Raw genomic sequence first — 19,416 nt, 5'->3', positions numbered from 1 at the left:
ATACTACTGTTTTCCATCTTTATTGCACAGCAGGCATGTCACAAGAAATGTTTAAATTCATAGGTAAAATCATGGTTCTAAACTGTTATAGTCACTTGCCTGTATTTGAACTCACCTCTTTATCACTTTCAAAGCTTGATTCTGTATTGTCCAGGGCTCTATCAACAATGTGCACAATTCCATTGGAAGCGACAATATCTGCTTGTAAGATTTTCACTTTCTTCTTCCCTCCCTGTAATCTTATTCTAAGTAGATTGTCCTAGAAAGGCCCAGAAAATAAATATAGGATTATTTTATCTAACAAGGCACACACTGCTTATGTAACAATAATAGTAGTAGTAATAATAAAAAACATGAGCTGCTATATAAATTGTATGATATTCAGCACTCAAATCTCATTTGACATCAGGCAGGCATGTGAAATAAAATCTAGAATAGGGTAGCCAACATGCTGCTGTCCAGATGCTGGTGGATTGCAAGCCCCAGCCCCAACCAGTATGGCCAGTGGTCAACAATGATGGAAGCTGTAGTCTGCCAACATCTGGAGAGCACCACATTGGTTTACCAGGTACAAGCACACAATGTTCAAGAAGAGGTACAGTCAATATACTAGTTGTACGACCCATAAGAACTGGGCTTCAAATGACTTTGGACTTCTGCATTTGTGCAGGGCTGATATCAGCACTAGGCGTCCTTGGGCAGCTGCCAATGGACTAGAAATTGTGAGAAATTAGAAGGGCAGATAGACCCAGCTCCCCAGCACTGCATGGGCCACTGTCTCATTGCAGCCAGGGAAGTCCACCAGAGGATACTTTGCCGAAGGCCCCTTTATGGCAAGGACTATGGCTCAGCAGTAGAGCATCTGATTTGCATGTAAAACTTCTGAAACACTGGAGAGCTGCTGTCGGTCAGAGTAGACAATACTAAGGTAACTGGACCAAATGGTCTGACGTTGTATAAGGCAGCCTCTTATATTCCTATATTATACCTGAAACCTACTCTACTGTGTTATAGCATCAGTTCAACATACCATGATTTTGGATTGTCATTTGATCCTTTAAAAAAAACAACAACCAGACCTTTAAGTTTAATAAACTTACACAACGAGCAAAAGAAACCTCTTGTTGATAGGGCATGTATTGATGCAGAAAAGTTAGCACCTCTGGGAGCTAAATAACTAGCTTTAGCTGTCTTATAAAACATTGCTGTATTCTAAATCTGTTGTTTCACCATTTCAAATGGATTTTTATTTGCATTTGATATTGGTTTTGCTGCTGCTGTATTAAGGCTTGCTGCAAACCATTTTGGGGGCCATAGTAGTAGAAAAATGGAGTATAAAATTTATATGTATCAATGTATATCCTGTTTTCCACTACAATGTCCACAAAGTACCTTCCAGTAAGAACACAGTGAAACTAAAATAAAAGGTAAAAAACAACAGCAATAAGCCAAAGTAGTTCACACACAAAACAGTTAAAACTCTGCCAAACAAACCCAATATCAATTTTGCACTTGCTAATGAAATAGCAGTAATAAAGTGAAAACCACACCTTACCTTTTCATCATTTAATATGACAGCTGGTTTGCCAGTGAGAGTATAAACTGTACTTGTACTATTCAACCCATTCAGATCCAGCTGACCAGCAAGTATGTGGAGCTTCACAAAATACTGGGCACTCTCTTTATTAGAAAGAATGTCTTTAACCTGGAAGATTAGAAGAATGAAGGGAAATGATATTATCTAGGCTTCTAATACAAATAATTCTCAATAATGTGGAAAAGGCACCCTAAAAAATCGAAAGGGAGGTAAAAGACTGCATCTAGAGAACATGTGATTTCCAAGTGCTGGAGAGACCAAACTATGGGGTTAGTAACACATAGGCCGATTGAAATCAATGTGAAAAGTTAGTCATGGAGACAGGATTTTCCAGTCCGACTGATTTCAACAGGACCAAAAGTAATGTAGGCTGCAATCATAGCTTGCCTGGGAGTAAACCCCACTGAATTCAGTGGGATTTACTTCTGACTACACATGACGTGGGTGGCGCTGTGGGTTAAACCACAGAGCCTAGGACTTGCCGATCAGAAGGTCGGCAGTTCGAATCCCCACGACGGGGTGAGCTCCTGTTGCTCGGTCCCAGCTCCTGCCAACCTAGCAGTTTGAAAGCATGCAGTGCAAGTAGATAAATAGGTACCACTCTGGCCAGAAGCCAGAAGCAGCTAAGTCGTGCTGGCCACATGACCCAGAAGCTGTACTCCGGCTCCTTCGGTCAGTAAAGCGAGATGAGCGCCGCAACCCCAGAGTCATCTGCGACTGAACCTAATGGTCAGGGGTCCCTTTACCTTTACCTTTTACACATGATTAGGTTTGCAGTCTTAGTCTGGGCCCAAAGTAGTGAAAACAGAAAATAAAATAAAAGGTAACATCTTTTTCCTAATGACAGAGGCCCAGGGAAGCATCCTTCTATTCCTAGGTTCTTGTACAAAACAGAAAAGCATTCTGTTCTACAGTAGTAAAAAAAAATCTAAACGTTTTCAGAATGTTGAATGAACAAAGCTGACAGGTTAGCAGGGATGTCATTGGCACTAACCAATAGGTGAGCATAATACAGACCACAATAACAAGAGCGACAGCTCAAGCTAGCTAGAAAATTGTGCTGCCCAACCACAAAATAATGTGCTTCTCCCAAAAGGATATACAAGCTGAGCAACAGATTTTGGATTGCAGCCATAATATTAATCATACTCAGAGAAGACCTATCAAAATTAATGGACATGACTAATTTAGGTACATTAATTTCAGCAGGCCTATTCCAAAAATAACTTAGTTGAGCACGACCCTTTGGCTTGACTACAACTATTAACAGATAGGTAGCCGTGTTGGTCTGCCATAGTCAAAACAAAAAAATTCCTTCCAGTAGCACCTTAAAGACCAAATAAGTTAGTTCTTGGTATGAGCTTTCATGTGCATGCACACTTCTTCAGATACACTGAAGAAGTGTACATGCACACGAAAGCTCATATCAAGAACTAACTTAGTTGGTCTTTAAGGTGCTACTGGAAGGAATATTTTTGTTTTGACTACAACTATTAAGTAACACACTGAAGCAGTTTAAGGCTGCATATAATTGCTACCCAATAGGGCAAAAAAAAATTGTATTTTATTGTGGATATGCTCAGAACATAAAATATTATGTCATATCACTTCTTTACCAACCTGGTGCCCTCCAGGCATTTTGGATTACAACTTCCATCAAGTCCAGCTGACATGACAACAGTGGCTGAGGCTGATGGGAGTTGCCATCCAAAACTTCTGCGAGGCATCATATTGATGAAAGGTGCCGTAGAACTAAACAAATATTTATCATTTTTAAAATATGCCATTTTTGAGCACGACACTTACGTTTACTCCTTTGAACCCCTTGCTTGTTGGAACAAGAACTGTAAATGGTCCCAAAGTATTCAGTGGCCATTCGTAGGCATTTTCTTAAGAGGAAAACAGAAAAATGGAACAAAAGAATGAATACTGTAAAATGAATTCTGTATAAGTATTTTTAATGGATTTTTTTTAAATGCATAGAATAAAGGGAGACAACTTTAAGAAATGTATCAGAAGAGTACAACCAATTATTAACATTAAAAAAATAAAGGCCTATAGCCAGGGTCGGCTCATCCTGTTTTGTCACCTAAGGCGAAATTTGCTCATGGGCCTCCAAGAGGTAATTGTGTTTATTCTGAAACAGCTAAAATGTTCGTTTTTGACCATCTAAATTTGGGAGGAGTTGATACTACAGCTTTGGAAACTCTAAACACAAGTTAATTATAGGGGATGGATTTCTTGCTATCTCCCATCAGCAGTTTCCTCTACTGTCCTTATCCATCCTGTTTCCTCCACAAGTTTATAATCTTCTTCCTTCCATTCTCTCTCTCTCTCTCTCTCTCTCTCTCTCTCTCTCTCTCTCTCTCTGTGTGTGTGTGTGTGTGTGTGTGAAGTTAACTGTCCTTTATGCTAAGATAATGCATGTACTTCCCAGCAATGGCATGATGCAAACGCTAAGCATCCCATTCAGGTACTTTCTGTTCTGAAACTCAGTGGTAGAATGTATGTTTTGCATTCCCTGGTATTTCCTGGTTCAGAGGGGGAAACTACAGTTCTCAGGACTCTTTGGGAGAAGTAATATGTTTTAAATGGGTGTGCTTTAAATAGATAGTATGGCTGTATCTCTGGATTGCATAGGTTGAGACTGATGGATAGGCCCACAGAGTAGATGGGCGTTGAAGGATCCACTCCAGTTTTATGGATCTGGAGACAAATATAAGGATAAGAGCATATCCTTATATCACATGAATACCTATCTTGATTTAGAACTGGTGTTCTTTCAAAAGACCAGAAGGAAATAGCTAGGGAGAACTCTTCAAGATCACTTGAGTCCATCTGGGTCTCAAATATTTCTCATTTGTGAGTCTTCGGACAGTTGCAACACACCCCTACTAACTAAGTTTTGAAATCCAACCTTCTTGGTTGAATGTATCTACATACCAAAGAGTTCTATAGCAGAAATTAGTTTTCCTTGCCACTGCCCTCCAGGTTTGGTGTTCATGTCTCTAATCTGGTCCATGATGTTTCCGTGGCAAATATATCCATCACCTTCATAACCCTTTTGGCATGTACATCTGAGCAAAAAAGCAACAGGTATTGCCGTTTACCAGATGAAGAAACAAACATGAGTTAAAGTGTTTTTAACTAAACAATACCATACTGAGTGGTGCTGTGGGTTAAACCACAGAGCCTAGGACTTGTGATCGGAAGGTTGGCAGTTCGAATCCCCACGACGGGGTGAACTCACATTGCTCAGTCCCTGCTCCTGCCAACCTAGCAGTTCGAAAGCACGTCACAGTGCAAGCAGATAAATAGGTATCGCTCCGGTGGGAAGGTAAACGGCATTTCCGTGCACTGCTCTGGTTCACCAGAAGCAGCTTAGTCATGCTGGCCACATGACCTGGAAGCTGTACACCGCCTCCCTCGGCCAATAAAGTGAGATGAGCGCCGCAACCCCAGAGTTGGTCACGACTGGACCTAATGGTCAGGGGTCCCTTTACCTTTACCATGCTGAGTTGTTGTTGTTGTTGTTTACATAGGTCATGATGCAAAGAGCTGTTTGGGGCTAGTGTAATGGCTTGTGCAAACACAGGGTTGTTGCTGATTTTTCTAACAGACCCATAAAACATCACTGGCTGCAAATGAACCATACATGTAAAGAGTATTGAAAGCAAATGACTTCCCCCAAACAATTCTGGGGACTGTAGTTTGTTATGGATGCTGGAAGTTGTAGGTTTATGAGAGTTATGCAATAGTTCCCAGGATTCTATGGGTGAAGTAATGTGCTTTAAATGTATGGTGCGTATGCAATTACAAACTGCTTCTGCTCCTCTCTTTAGTTTCAAAGGTCTGTTGTCACGCAGCATGGGACTTTCATTGGAAGAGAAACTCTTGTCAGCAATCTACCTGCTTCAGAAAGTCTAAAAGGCATAGAAAATCATTCAAAGTGGAATCTGGCAACACAAAGCAGCAGAGACACAATGAAGTTCAACAGATGGGTCTCAACAGTCTTTGAAATAAAAGGCACATCAACAACAAAAAGCAGTGAGTCAGTTTGGATGTAACATTTCTAGATATGGAATGATAGTATATGGAATGAACTTAAAGGTGGTTTACCAACTAGGATATCAGGATCTGATCAGTGTCTGCCCTGAGCAGGTGACAGCCCTGCTAAGAGGTAGGACAATCCAAGTAATGTAATAATAATAATAATAATAATAATAATAATAATAATAATAAAAATAAAAAATGCCGAGCTTTGGCTAGATTGTTGATTGGTATGTAAATAATACAGAGGAAATGCAGACACGGAACGCTTTGCCACACGAAGGGTATAAACATCTTGCTCTCCCATCCATTCCACCTGGAATTTATTTTTGCATAAAACCTCACTTTTGCAGCTTCAATCTTGATAAGCAGCCCAATGAGAGAACAGCAGACACATCTCAGAAAGACACCAGAAGATAAACAACTTACTGAGTTTGTCCTGGTGCAGCCATTGTGCACTCGGCATATTTATGGCAGGGGTTGTGAGTTGCACAGATATCTGTCATACTGCACCCAAGTCCAGGTACAAACTTTCTGAAATGTTCTTTGCATTCGCAGTGGGACTAAATTGGGAGAAACAAAGAATGTTTTATCAGTCTTTTCTTTTTAAAAAGCATTTCTTTTTAATTATCTCTCTTGTTACCACTGCCTTTCCCATTCTTCCTCTTTTGTTCTTTGTTGCTATTTCCTCTCCTACATCCATTGTGCTGCCCGTGTTGAAATGTAAACGGCAAAATTCTCACTGTCTGGATTGGGAGGCTTTGGAGAAAAGTTCTCAAGCAGCAACTATTCCAAGGAGGATTCGTTCTCGCTCCTCAGTACTTCTGAAGAACAGACCCCTGGCCCTGGATCCTGCAGCCTCTCCACTGGTCTGAACTGATGGAAGTTACTGTTACCACCAGATTCTGAGGACTCAGCTTCACAGGGGCAGTGCATCCAATTTCGACGCTTGAGGCAAAATGTGAACTTGCACCTTGCCATTCCTGTCAGCACCATAACTACTGCTGCCACTGCTTGCGGCATTTGCTGCTGGCTGAGAACCACCGCCAACACCAGTGCCAATTTTAGGCAATATCACAAAGATTTTGGGTGAAACGAGTTTCTCAAGATGCGCGTCTCAGGGGCAAAAAATATATACCGTACAATATATTTAGACTACGTAGGAAAAACAAGTGCCATAATTTTTGCTCCATAACACACAGTTTTTTCCTCCTAGAAAGTAAGGGGAAATGTCTGTGCGTGTTATGGAGCGAATGCCTACGGATGGCGGGGGTATCTGCTGCAGTCATGAGCAGTCCGTGGTTCGCTTTGAAACAGCAAAGCGGGTGTAAGCAGCACCTGTCAGCGAGACGAGCCGGGGAGGAGGGAGAGAAGCAGAGCGGGAGAGGAGAGGAGCCGCTTACACGAGTGTAAGCAGCTCCTGTCCGGTTGGCTGCTTTAAAACAACCCCCTGCTCTCTGTCCCTCTCTCCTCCCCACTGAGCTCGCTAAGTAGCAGCAAAGCTTTTCAGCGAGCCGAGCCAGGGAGGAGGGAGAGAAGCAGAGCCTGCTTGTTTTAAAGAAGCAAAGCAGGAGAGGAGAGGAGCCTTCTCCCCTTATACCCCTCTCCTGCATTATTAGCAGCATCCTTCTCCACATCCCCCACGCGTGTTCCTTCTCCCCTTAAACCCCTCTCCTGCATTATATAACAGCATTCTTCTCCACACACCCCACGCGTGTTCCTTCTCCCCTTAAACCCCTCTCCTGCATTATTAGCAGCATCCTTCTCCACACACCCCACGCGTGCTCCTTCTCCCCTTAAACCCCTCTCCTGCATTATTAGCAGCATTCTTCTCCACATCCCCCACGCGTGTTCCTTCTCCCCTTAAACCCCTCTCCTGCATTATTAGCAGCATCCTTCTCCACCCGCCACGAGTGTTCCTTCTCCCCTTAAACCCCTCTCCTGCATTATTAGCAGCATCCTTCTCCACACCCCCCACACGTGTTCCTTCTCCCCTTAAACTCCTCTCCTGCATTATTAGTAGCATCCTTCTCCACACACCCCACGCGTGCTCCTTGTCCCTTGAGTGCTTTTCCTTCCCTCCCCACTTAAAATCCTCAGGATTTTTGCACTGGGGCATCCCAAATTCACCATCAGATCACATAGCATGTCCATGGCTACAGCCTGCACCCAAAAACACACACGCACCCACTGTTTCATGGGGCCGCAATGGTGCAAAAACGTGGTTACAAAGCATGGATCCACATGGATCCTCAAGATTTTTGCATTGGACTACCGCAAACTCACTGTCAGATCACATGTCTGTGGCCACAGCATGAACCACAAAAATCATACATCTACTGTTTCGTTTAGAATTTTTTTTCTTGTTTTCCTCCTCTAAAAACTATGTGCATGTTATGGTCAGGTGCGTGTTATAGAGCGAAAAATACGGTACTTGGTCTCCATTGATTTGAGAATAAAATGTCATGTGTGCAAAACCTAAATGGCATTGCTGTAATGAACTGTGAAGGTTGTGGTCCAGTCAGAAAACCTGACCCTATGAAAATTTTGTGGAAGTAAAGTCTTTGCAAGAGAGAGAGGCTGAAAAGGGAATGCTTAAAGTCCTTTCATGGTGCTTAAAGTCTTTTCATAATGTGCTATGTTTGCGATTTTTCTGCCACTATTTGGAGAACCAGCTCAGTGAAGTGTGTCTGTACTTAACCCATTCCCCTAAAATTTGGTCAACATTTATTTCAGAGTTGCACTTACCTTTCCAGGGCCATCATATTTGCAGATAGTAGACTCGGTGGGGCAATCCCCAAAGTTTGTCTGGCAAGGATCTATTGGTATGCAAACTTTGCCATCTCCCGTGTAACCATACTGGCATGTACATTTGTGACGATTGGGTCCAAGGTAGAGGCAATCGGCATGAGGATCACAAACCTGCTTTGAGCATGGGTTGATGGCTTGGGGGTTGGAGAAAAAAGTGAGGTAAATAAAGACCAGAAATGAATAAAAAACAAACACAGATTGTTTTCATTTTTCCACATCAACAAAAGACCTGGAAAGAAAGTGAATGATAGGAGTCTCTTTGCCACTTGATTGGATGATACCGACAATGATTTACCAAGAAGGATGGATGCCCTCAGTTTTGGGTGGGGGGCAATTGAGGGTGGAGAGCAAAGGCTCCCCCCTTGCCACAGAACAACAGAAGCTGGCCACAGAGCCATCTTATTCAGCACTGTTGCTGACTGGCTAGAAACCCCAAGTCAGGCTTCCTCAAACTCAGCCCTCCAGAAGTTTTTCGCCTACAACTCCCACGATCTAGCTAGCAGGACCAGTGGTCAGGGATGATGGGAATTGTAGTCTCAAAACATCTGGAAGGCCGAATTTGAGGAAGCCTGCCCCAAGTGATGTAAGCTGTCAATACCCAATTACTTATTCAGGTTTGACTGAGATGCCCCATACTCCGGAACTCTCTCTTCACCATTACCAGTAAGGGGGAAAAGAAGTTTCTCTTTTTCCCTTGATCGTCTGACAGACAAACCGGATGATACACTAGAGAGCTACCTCCCCATCAGCCACTGCAGGCTACACTCACAACACAAGGAGTTATCATTTGGTAACTGGCCATCATCCATATTCATTCTTTTTCTCTTAAAATTACGCAGGAGTTGGCCGATTGACCAATGCTGTGAAACAACGTGCATTACTAAAGTGTATGAAAACACAGCTTCATACACGCTGAAATTAAAATGACCTCACCTGCCTGAGTTTGCTGTGTTTCAAATGTTTCAAACCTGCCTGGTTACTTACGTTCACACTGTTTGCCATCTCCTTCATAGTTGGGGAAGCATTTGCATTCCATTTGGCTTTCATCTCTACTGGAGACGGAGCACCTGGAGTTTTCTGGGCAGCGCAAGGCTAGGCATTCGGGGATTGCTAGGACAGAAAGAGGCCCGTTAATTATATGGGTTCAAACATCTTCTCAAGCTATATACAGAAGTGTTAATTACACTGTTGCAAAAGCCAGGGAGCGAGACAACGTACAACTGATACAGAGCGCTCTGCACTGTGTAACATCTCTACCTACTCCATAACTTTCTCACCTGCCATATGCTGCTGCTACAATTGTCATACTAGTGGCAATAGTGGTGAAAAACTGTTGGCATGTACAGACCTTCGAGAAGCGCAGCCCACCTGCATGATGCACTTCTTGTAATCTGATCCTTTGAATGGCTTACCATTCGTTGCCACTATATGTCAGGGGCTAGACTGAGGAGGAATGGTGGGGGCTGCCCCTCTTCCTCCTGCACTTCCCAGAGAAGAGGGAGACAGTATAGATTTAGAACAGTGGTTTGCAGAAGGTAACAGTTCAGAGGGAGTGGGGAGAAGCTGGGAAATATTGGGAGAGGAGCAGGAGGAAGAAGAAGCACCAGGGGAGAGAGAGCTGACAGACTTAGTGTCTTTGGAAAGCATGCCAGACCCCCCTTCTCCCAGGTCCCGGCGAGCATTGAGAGTAGGAGAACAGAAGGCTCAGAGGCAGAAAGGACAGATCAGCCGGTACAGGGATGACGTATGATAGGAGAGATGGAGGGGGTGGGACTTGGAGCAACGCCATTATTGGAATGGAGAGGCACTTTTCAAAGCCCCTCTCTGTGAATATTGATTAAAGGACTTGGTAAGAACTCTTCTTGTTATCTATGTGTACTTCTTGGCTGCCCACTGGGGGAGGGATCAGATTCTCTGAAGCCTGATACTACACAAGTCAAACTGTTCATTAATTTGGGCCACCCCACCTGCCGTAATTAGACTACCATCTACGTATGCTCATCTCGTATGCTCAGGAACAGAAGTGTCACTTACCTTGGTCACAGCTAGGACCTTTGTATCCAGACAAACATGTGCATTTCCCATCTCCAGTTATCCCACTGTTGCATATTCCATGAACGCAGCTGCATACTAGGAGCAGGAATGAAGCCTTTAGAGCAGTCAGCAATATTTTAGCTACACATTTAAGACTACAGATATTTCAATGCAAAAGTTAATAGGATCACGGGGCTCTGTGTGGAGGACAAATTTATGACCACAGAATACAGCTTGCTACTTCCCAACCCAGCCGCACTATGATTTGCTCATGGTACACAGGTTGTGTGAAGGCCCGCCATTGTCCAGATACAGTGGTGGTTAAATATGCAACTGCTTATCCATTGTTAAAATTACTTGGCAATGTCCCTAGAAACCTTCAAGCTCCATGGCAGGAAGCAGAGGCTGCCAGAAAGGAGCATAAAGGCATATCCTGAATGTTCTACTGTTCATTATATACTTTTCAGCAGTGTCAGCGACACTCCTAGATCATTGTTATGAATAATTCTGACAACGTTGCTTTCCCAGAATGCTTATATAATTTATCCTCAGAGCAACTCTGGGAGATAGGTTACTTTTACACAGGTGATGAGATGGAAGAATTAATAGATGGCTGTTTGTCCAAGACCTCTGGGCAGAAGTGGATTTTCCCCCCATTTCATTTTGTCCCCAGACCTTCAATGTGTTCCATATACAGCACTTGTTTTCTAGTTAGAAGTGCCTTGCAGAACAACTCAGCTGTGCTGCATAGGAAATATCCGTAGGAAATGCCTTCAATACATTCTCAGCATGTCAGCACCTACTAACCTATATCCTGATTGCTGCAGTTTCCCTCTATACTTACAACAGAAGCTATCTACAGGAAACATTCCTGTCTGAGAAAAGGCTAATGTACGAGACTGCAGAAGCTCAATTCCTGCAAAAGCTTCTCGTTTGGTTAGATGGGGCTGCAGCTCAGTGGTTGAGCACATGCTTTGCATGCAGAAGGTCTCAGGCACACTCCTTGGCCTCTCCAGGTAGCTGGCAGAGAGCCAGTGTGAAATAGGGGATAAAGCACTGGGCTGGAATTGAGGAGAACCATCTTAAAATCCCTAACTCAAAGTTCAGTAAAAACTCCCTGGATGTTAATTACTGAAGTGTTGCAATCTCTCACAGGAGGAAGATGGAGTTTGGGCTTCCACAGAGTTGCACAAAGGCTTAAGGGGCATTGGCAGTGGGGTTAGCTGGGGTGACAGGGTGCAGACACCTGCAATTTATTGTTTTTGCATAGAGTGGTTAGTGCCTCAGAATTATTTCTCATTCTTATTCTTAAGAAGGGTCCCAGGGCTGGTTACAACATTAACCAAATAACAACCTCTTCTTCATCACAAGGAAGATCCTGGCTGCTCCACGATAACAATTTTGCTGAACAAAATAGTAATTTGAATAATCTAATCGTGCACAGAGAATCTATAATCACACGCAACTACTTTTAGCATGGCAACTGCTAGGTGACATGAATAAAAAACCTGGGAGCATGGGGAATAACATGGCTACATGACTGCAATTTCACACATGTAGCTGCAGAACAACATGAATTTGGGGATAATATGGATGCATAGATATATTTCTCAGGTATATCTTCTTGCAAAGAACAACAACCCATGAACAGCATGGCGGCCTGCCTTAAATTCCAAGATAATCCCTGTGGACAGCACTGAGGATTTGCCAGATTATGGATGCTCCTCATAAGTGGCATTTAAGAAGCATACTTGGATAGGAAAAAAGCATTTGCTTTGAGTGAAGGATTATGTTTTCATAATGCCAAAATAGGACATTATCTCTGCAACCTATTGTACGGTAATGGAACTTTCATTTATGAGTTAGTACATTCTATTTTTAAAGGCGCCTAACACCCTACCCAAACTAGACATACCTGAGGTACAATTAGGTCCATAGAGATTGTCTTCTGCACATTTTTCGCAGGCAGTTCCACCAAAGCCTTTCTACAAGAAGCAGCATTTAAAAATAAGGGTGGTTACGAAAGTATAACAGCTGATACAAGACTCAGGCTGCAAACTCATAACATGACTACATTATGGCTGCTTTTGCAAGCCATGATAAATTATGGTTTAGTGTGATGTGAACATGCAGGAACAAGGCACAGCAAGTCTCCAGCTTTGCACCCCCCTTTCTTCTCCTCCTCCAACATGTTCAGAACCTTGTGCTTCTGCTTTTACTTAACCACAGTTTGTCATCCCATCCAGTCCAACAAAATGTGGAGAACGTTAGTTATGATTAGCACCAAACCAGACAACTTTTATAACTGATGAAGCTGGCTTGTTTAAACAAACCACAGCTAAGATTAATCACTGGTAAACTGGTAAAGTGAAGCATCTCATTTATTTGCTTCCATTCTCATATGTGTGTGTGTTTACTTAAGAACTTCTTCTTCTTCTTCTTCTTCTTCTTCTTCTTCTTCTTCTTCTTCTTCTTCTTCTTTTTCTTCTTCTTCGCTTTTCCAAGCTGGATCCAAGCTGATATAGCAAGCTGTTAATAATCAAAAGCAGCTGTTTCCTAACCCGCCTCCCAGCTGTGTGGTTTATTGTGATGTGTGAATGTGTCCATAATGTAATTGGACAGGTCCCCTACTAAGCATATGGCAGAAGTGAGATTTAAACAGAGACTTCAGAGTTCATAACTCAGGTTTTTCCTAAAAATTATTAAGAAGCCACACTGTAGTCATTAATTCTGTGCCATTTCTCAGCGGTAATAACAAAAAGCACATACCTTGCAGGTGCAGGTTCCGTTTCCGATAACACCTTGAAAACAACGCCCCTTGTTATTACAGGGCAATGCTGCTCCACCAGGACATTCTGAAAACAAGCCATCAACAAAACTCAGTTTAATGGTGACGAGTTTTATAGTAGAGCACTGAGCTTGTTAAAATCTGTTCAGATAGGCATTTTGGGTCAGTACGGGAGTTGTGCTGGCCAGCTGACCATATAAAACACTATACCCAGACAGGTCCTTTTCCCAAAAAGGGAGAACAAGTGTCAAGGTTAATTCTCCACTGCCATCACCACCGCTGCACACCCTAGATAAGGGGTGGAGAACCTGTCTCCCTCCAGGTGTTGTTCAACTCCAACTCCCATCCAGCATAGCCAATGGTCAGGAATCATGGCAGCTGCAGTCAGGCTAACATCTGGAGGGCCACCAGATGTGAAAATGGAAATCACAGAAAGGTGGAAAAGGACAATAGCTCATAACCTACGCTAAGAACCTGAAGATTGGACTGCTGTGATGCACTCTATGTAGTGCTGACCTTGAGGTTGACCTGGAATCTGAAGCTAATGCAAAATGCAGTGGCTTGACTGCTCACTGGGGTGGCATACTGCCATCATATTACCTTGCTACTGCAAGAATTGCATTGCCTGCCAATTAGCCAATGGGCGAAGTTCAAGAGGCTGGTTTTGGTACACCACTTGGGGCCAGGACACCCAAAAGATGGCCTCTTGGGAGATCATCCTCTTGGGAGGTCTATTCCACACACTGTCGGAATTGGGCCTTTAGTGTAGTGGCACCTACTCACTGCCTATCTCTTCGTCCTTTTGGTGCCTGTTGAATATAATCGCCTTTCAACAAGCCTCCTAAAATCTTTATTCCACTTGGCATCTGTCTCTCATTTTGAACAGATTTTGTGTATGTGCTGCTGTTGTTTTTAAAATGTTTTTTAAAATTTACTTTAATGTGTGTCACTGTTTTATATTTGTCATTGTACACTGGTTTGGGGAGACTCATGGGAAGCAATCCAGGAAATTAAAAAAATAATGCAATAGTAACAAATAACCATTCACTGCTGGAGAGGCAATATGGAGCACCATATTGCAGAATGGGCTACAGAAGACCATTGACATTAGTCCAAGAACTCTGTAAGGAGAATGTACCAGATTCAATTCCTGGTGTCTGTAGTTAAAAGGATCAGATAGCAGGCAACAATCTGCCTAAAACAGCAAAATGTTTCAGGTTGGCCTGAAGCAATAGGCCCAAACTCGGTCCTCCAGATGTTTTGAGACTACAATTCCCATCATCCCTGACCACTAGGGATGATGGGAGCTGTAGTCCCAAAACATCTGGAGTGCCGAGTTTGCCTATGCCTGCAATAGGCTAACCAAATGGCATTCAGACTCTGAGAGCAAGATCCAGAAAAGTGCTTAGGCTCATGCATTGGACTGTTCTCAATGAAGGAAGTGTGTGCGCACGTGAAGCAGTCACCTGAAAACTGCTGACAACTTTATTCCATTTCCTGGCTGCCTCTTGTTTTGCAGCTACAGCAGAGGGGTAGCCAGTCCTCTGTATCAGTTCACAGAACTACAATTATTATCATTATTTTTCTACAGCTGAACCTTGGCAAGAAAAGGGCTTCCTCTTTTTATTTACATTTCGTTAAAGTGCTATATCCTCTACCACTAACAACAGGAATGTGGACCAGACCAGTAGCCAGTCTGACTGGGAGTGATGGGAACTTTAGCCCAAGAACATCTGGAGGACTACAGGTTGGAGATGTATGCCGATAAGACGCTTTTACCTAGGCATTCGGGCCCCCAATATCCTAGGCAACATTGAGACTGCTGGAATTCCCTCCTGCATAAGTGCCGGCATCCAGGGAGGGAGAGGGTAAAACTCCTGATTTCAAGGTAGTACCTGGAAGAAAAGGATTTGGGGTTTTGTTAAAGTTACACAGTTAACAGCTGAATCCCTAAAAAGGCTTCCGCCTTTTAAAAGTGCCTCTCATGGGCTGCTTCTGCTGGTTCCCCACATTCCTGAGGTTTTGTTGGCCTTCACTAGAGACCGAGCCTTTAGGATGGCAGCCCTGCCCTGTGGAACTCTCTGTCTGTAGAGATTTGGCAGAAATCACCCCTGCCTTCTTTCAAACGCCTACTCTGGGTAAAAGTTAGTTGCCTACATGCCACTATTAAGCTGCCACTCAGATCCCTTCACTGGCCTGTTTACACAAACTCTCTGCCCTTATTTTCAAAGTCTAACAACAACAACAACAATTTATTACTTATACCCCCACCTATCTGGCCGGGCCTCCCCAGCCACTCTGGGCAGCTTCCAACAGGATATTTAAAACACATTAAAACACCAAACATTAAAAACGTCCCTAAACAGGGCTGCCATCATATAGCCTCTAAAAGTCAGTATTTCTTTGACATCTGGTGGGAGGGCATTCCACAGGGTGGGCACCACTACCAAGAAGGCCCTCTGCCTGGTTCCCTGTAACCTCGAAGTGAGGGAACCGCCAGAAGGCCCTCGGAGCTGGACCTCAGGGTCCAGGCTGAATGAGCCTAGAGATGCTCCTTCAAGTATACCGTACAGTGGTACCTCGGGTTAAGTACTTAATTCGTTCCGGAGTTCTGTTCTTAACCTGAAACTGTTCTTAACCTGAAGCACCACTTTAGCTAATGGGGCCTCCTGCTGCCGCCGCGCCGCCGGAGCACGATTTCTGTTCTCATACTGAAGCAAAGTTCTTAACCTGAGGTAATATTTCTGGGTTAGTGGAATCTGTAACCTGAAGCGTATGTAACCTGAAGCATCTGTAACCCGAGGTACCACTGTACTATGCCAAGGCCATGTAGGGCATGTCTTAAGTCTTGTCTTAGCCTCCTTTCAGCTCTTCTTTTTTACTGGATTCTTAGCAAGGTTCTCACTCCTATACAAGGTAGCCATTGCTGTTGTGTAAGATGCCAGGCCTTTTGGCCATTTAAAATCCATGACCATGACAGAGTGCAACATTCAGCAGGCGCACTTTTCCCCATCAACTTGACGGGAGAAATTGCACCTGTGGAACTTGCGGTCCTCCTCCTCAAAGCTCTAATGGCCAAAGAAAAAAAGGCAGGATGTTTTGCCGCTCCAGATGAAACTGAAAATGTTGCCCCTTGCCTCCTCCTCAACCTCCTCAGCAGGCACTACCTGGAAGCGGCACCGGAAGTAAAAGAAGCCTAGAAGGCAAGAACGGGAGCAGGTGGCAGGGGCAGGCAGTGGAACACAGTGGATGGGCAGCGGTCCTGTCCAGAGCCTGCCACCCTGAGGTGACTACCTCACAACGCCACATGGGCAGGGCCTGCTCCCAATAATTTAATAAAGGGCCTGCAATTCTCATAGAAACATGCTGTCTTTTCCTTAACATATCTTAATAGCTTAGCCATCCATGAGACATTCCATACTTCAGCTAACTACATTTTCAGGGGCTCTTTTAATGTTTTGCATTTCTGCAACGACCATGCAGGGGGGCAGCGTGACTGGCTCAGCCATCAACACAGGTTTTTTCATTATATTTGAATGCGCGCACACACACCCTGCACTCAGCTGCACCTGTGTAGCGGGGTCTCTTCTCTACACCTTCCAGAACCTTGAAAAGCACATACGAATGTTCCCTATTGCATATTGGAGACCTGATCTGTGCGTGAAGTTGTATGCATGAGGATCTTTTCAATCTGTGTAACAAACACATGCAGATCCTGCCATTGTGGTGCGCCAGTCTGTGACACATGTGTTTGTCGTATATGCAGAAAACATTTGAAGAGAAACAGCTTTAGGGCCTCTCTGGATTTGAAGCTGAGGAGCAAGGCAAGCAGGTGCTATTCCATATAGTAAAGGTAAAAGGTAAAGGACCCCTGGACAGCTAAGTCCAGTCAAAGGCGACTATGGGGCTGTAGTGCTCATCTTGCTTTCAAGCCAAGGGAACCGGCATTTGTCCACAGACAGCTTTCTGGGTCATGTAGCCAGCTTGATTAAGCTGCTTCTGGCGCGACGGAACACCGTGACGGAAACCATAGCGCACGGAAATACTGTTTACCTTCCTGCTGCAGCGGTACCTATTTATTTACTTGCTTCCAAACTGCTAGGTAGGCAGAAGCTGGGACAGAGCAACAGGAGTTCACCCCATTGTGAGGATTCGAACCGCCAACCTTCTGATTGGCAAGCCCAAGAGGCTCAGTGGTTTTAGACCACAGCGCCTTTTACATTCCATATAGTATCCATAGATCTATTGTGCGAATGGGGCTTACGCTTATTGGCAATATCAATATGTGGTAAACAAAAGAATTACCTGCAGTCCCGTATCCCAGAGCTATTGGTTATTTTGGTATAACCTTCAGGACAACTGATTTCATAGTTGAGGGAACAAGACCTGCATTTGGTTTTTGTGGTAACAAGTGCCATCTCGTCACATTTGTTCTTTGCCTGAGAGTGAAGTGAGGGAAAACAGAATTAAGGCAATTAGAGCTGCCCACATTCTCACCTATTGTCATAATAGAACTTTCAGCAGCAGTTGGATATGTTGACGTTAACAGTGGTTCTGGCCTATTCCAGGCAATCATTTAGTAGAAGCTCAGGGTGAGTGGAGAGAGTCAAATAATATGTATGAAGTCATAGAAGTTTACAGTCAGTGGAGGAGGTAGAATAATAACAATGCCTTAAATGCTGAGCTTAATAGAACAGCAGCACCCTCCCATTGTGCTCTGAGGCCTCTGAGAGCCAAACTAAACGGCATGTTAAATGCATGGTTACATTTGTGTGCCTTTTAATTTGTTCACAAAAATAATAGCATTGGCTAAAGAATAGACCTTGGACTGGGAATGTGGTGCAGGGGAGGAGAGGTTTTAACAATCTTTCTGTGCTGTTTTCCTGACCCCCCCCCCCAAAAAAAAATGTGCTCATGAAGCCACTGGCTCCAGAAGGAAAACTATGAACCTGAGAAAGAGCCCTGTGTGAGGCCACAGGCCCACTTAGTCCAGCATCTTTTCCTCACAGTGGCCAACCAGGTGCTCATGGGCAGACCATAAAACTTGCAAAATGTGTACTTTAGTCAAAACTGCGTGCAAAAATGTTAGGAGAAATCTGCTAAGGAATTTTCATCATGATTTTTTTTTTAAATAATGGCAAATTGCTGCAGAAATGTGGAGAGCTGGATTTAAGACTAGAAAAAGTAGAAGCCGAGAGAACCCAAATTGACCCCAGCTCCTTGGGAAACTGTACTTTTGTACAGTGCCTTTTTCCTAAAAAAAACCTCTCATTTTCCTACTCATATTGAAATACTGCTCCTCAATGAGGCCAAACTTAGATTCAAAAAATGTTTAGGGGTATGCGTCCCCCTGCATCCCCCCAGAAAAAAGCAATGCTTCTCAGTAAATCCCATGCATGTCCACTCAGAAGTAAGCCCCATTATGTACAACAGCACTTGCTTCAAAAGATGTGCATAGCCTTAGTTACCCAAATCTCTTTCATGGAGAGAACGGATACACCAACATTTCAGAGCTTGATAGCCAAGAGAGTCCAAGATTAGCTCTAAAATCTGTCTCAGAGATCAGGCTCAGGTCCTTTGCCTGTTTTACTCTGTACCTGTTCAAACTCAGTTTCTCACCTGTAGGTGTGTTTATGGGAGATAGTCAACTAAGCAGAGAAAACCTATTGAAATTAATGGACCTAACTTCATCATGTTCATTAATTTCAGAGAGCCTACTGCGAGTAAAAGTTAGTTGAATACCAGCCAACAGGTTTATCCATAGCTACTCCTCCTCTCTCTATAGGCATCCAGTATGGATCCTTATGAAAAACTCTGGTATCGTCATCTAAAAACAAAGCACACTACTTACCTGTTCAGCTGTTTTCATTAAAGTGATGGAATTTGTAATTAAAGATGATATGAGAAATAAAAATGCCAAGTGTTTCGCCATGATGAAAAATAGTTGCTCATAAATGCTGATGTCGTAGCAACACAATTTTACAAAATTCTGCTGTGCTCAGTTCATCCACATTATTAGACAAAAGCGAGTGCCATTCAAAATATATCCTTTTTACCTTCTCCCAAAGCAGGCAATGAATGGAGAGCATGTGAATCCTGACCTTAGATAGCAAAGGCTACCCAAATGCATGTGGTT

The 19,416-nt window shown here is 43.5% G+C and overlaps 1 protein-coding gene across 1 annotated transcript in view; it reads right to left on the bottom strand.

Annotated features, from left to right (window-relative positions):
* STAB2 (stabilin 2) overlaps window positions 1–19,416 on the bottom strand; it is a 100,915-nt gene extending 81,499 nt beyond the window's left edge. The window contains exons 1-13 of the mRNA XM_083699722.1: window positions 19,132–19,416; window positions 17,586–17,719; window positions 15,060–15,175; window positions 13,262–13,347; window positions 12,408–12,477; window positions 10,493–10,588; window positions 9,443–9,568; window positions 8,396–8,592; window positions 6,077–6,210; window positions 4,541–4,674; window positions 3,404–3,486; window positions 1,556–1,705; window positions 116–259 (exon numbers count right to left, since the gene is read on the bottom strand). Of these exons, the coding sequence (XP_083555848.1) occupies window positions 116–259; window positions 1,556–1,705; window positions 3,404–3,486; window positions 4,541–4,674; window positions 6,077–6,210; window positions 8,396–8,592; window positions 9,443–9,568; window positions 10,493–10,588; window positions 12,408–12,477; window positions 13,262–13,347; window positions 15,060–15,175; window positions 17,586–17,719; window positions 19,132–19,212 (1,551 nt within the window). The 5' untranslated portion in view covers window positions 19,213–19,416. The remainder of the gene's footprint in view (window positions 1–115; window positions 260–1,555; window positions 1,706–3,403; window positions 3,487–4,540; window positions 4,675–6,076; window positions 6,211–8,395; window positions 8,593–9,442; window positions 9,569–10,492; window positions 10,589–12,407; window positions 12,478–13,261; window positions 13,348–15,059; window positions 15,176–17,585; window positions 17,720–19,131) is intronic.

The sequence above is a fragment of the Podarcis gaigeae genome (genome assembly GCF_964106915.1).
Source record: "Podarcis gaigeae genome assembly, chromosome: 10".
Taxonomy (NCBI): Eukaryota; Metazoa; Chordata; class Lepidosauria; order Squamata; family Lacertidae; genus Podarcis; species Podarcis gaigeae.
This window is presented reverse-complemented; position numbering and strand designations above follow the sequence as displayed.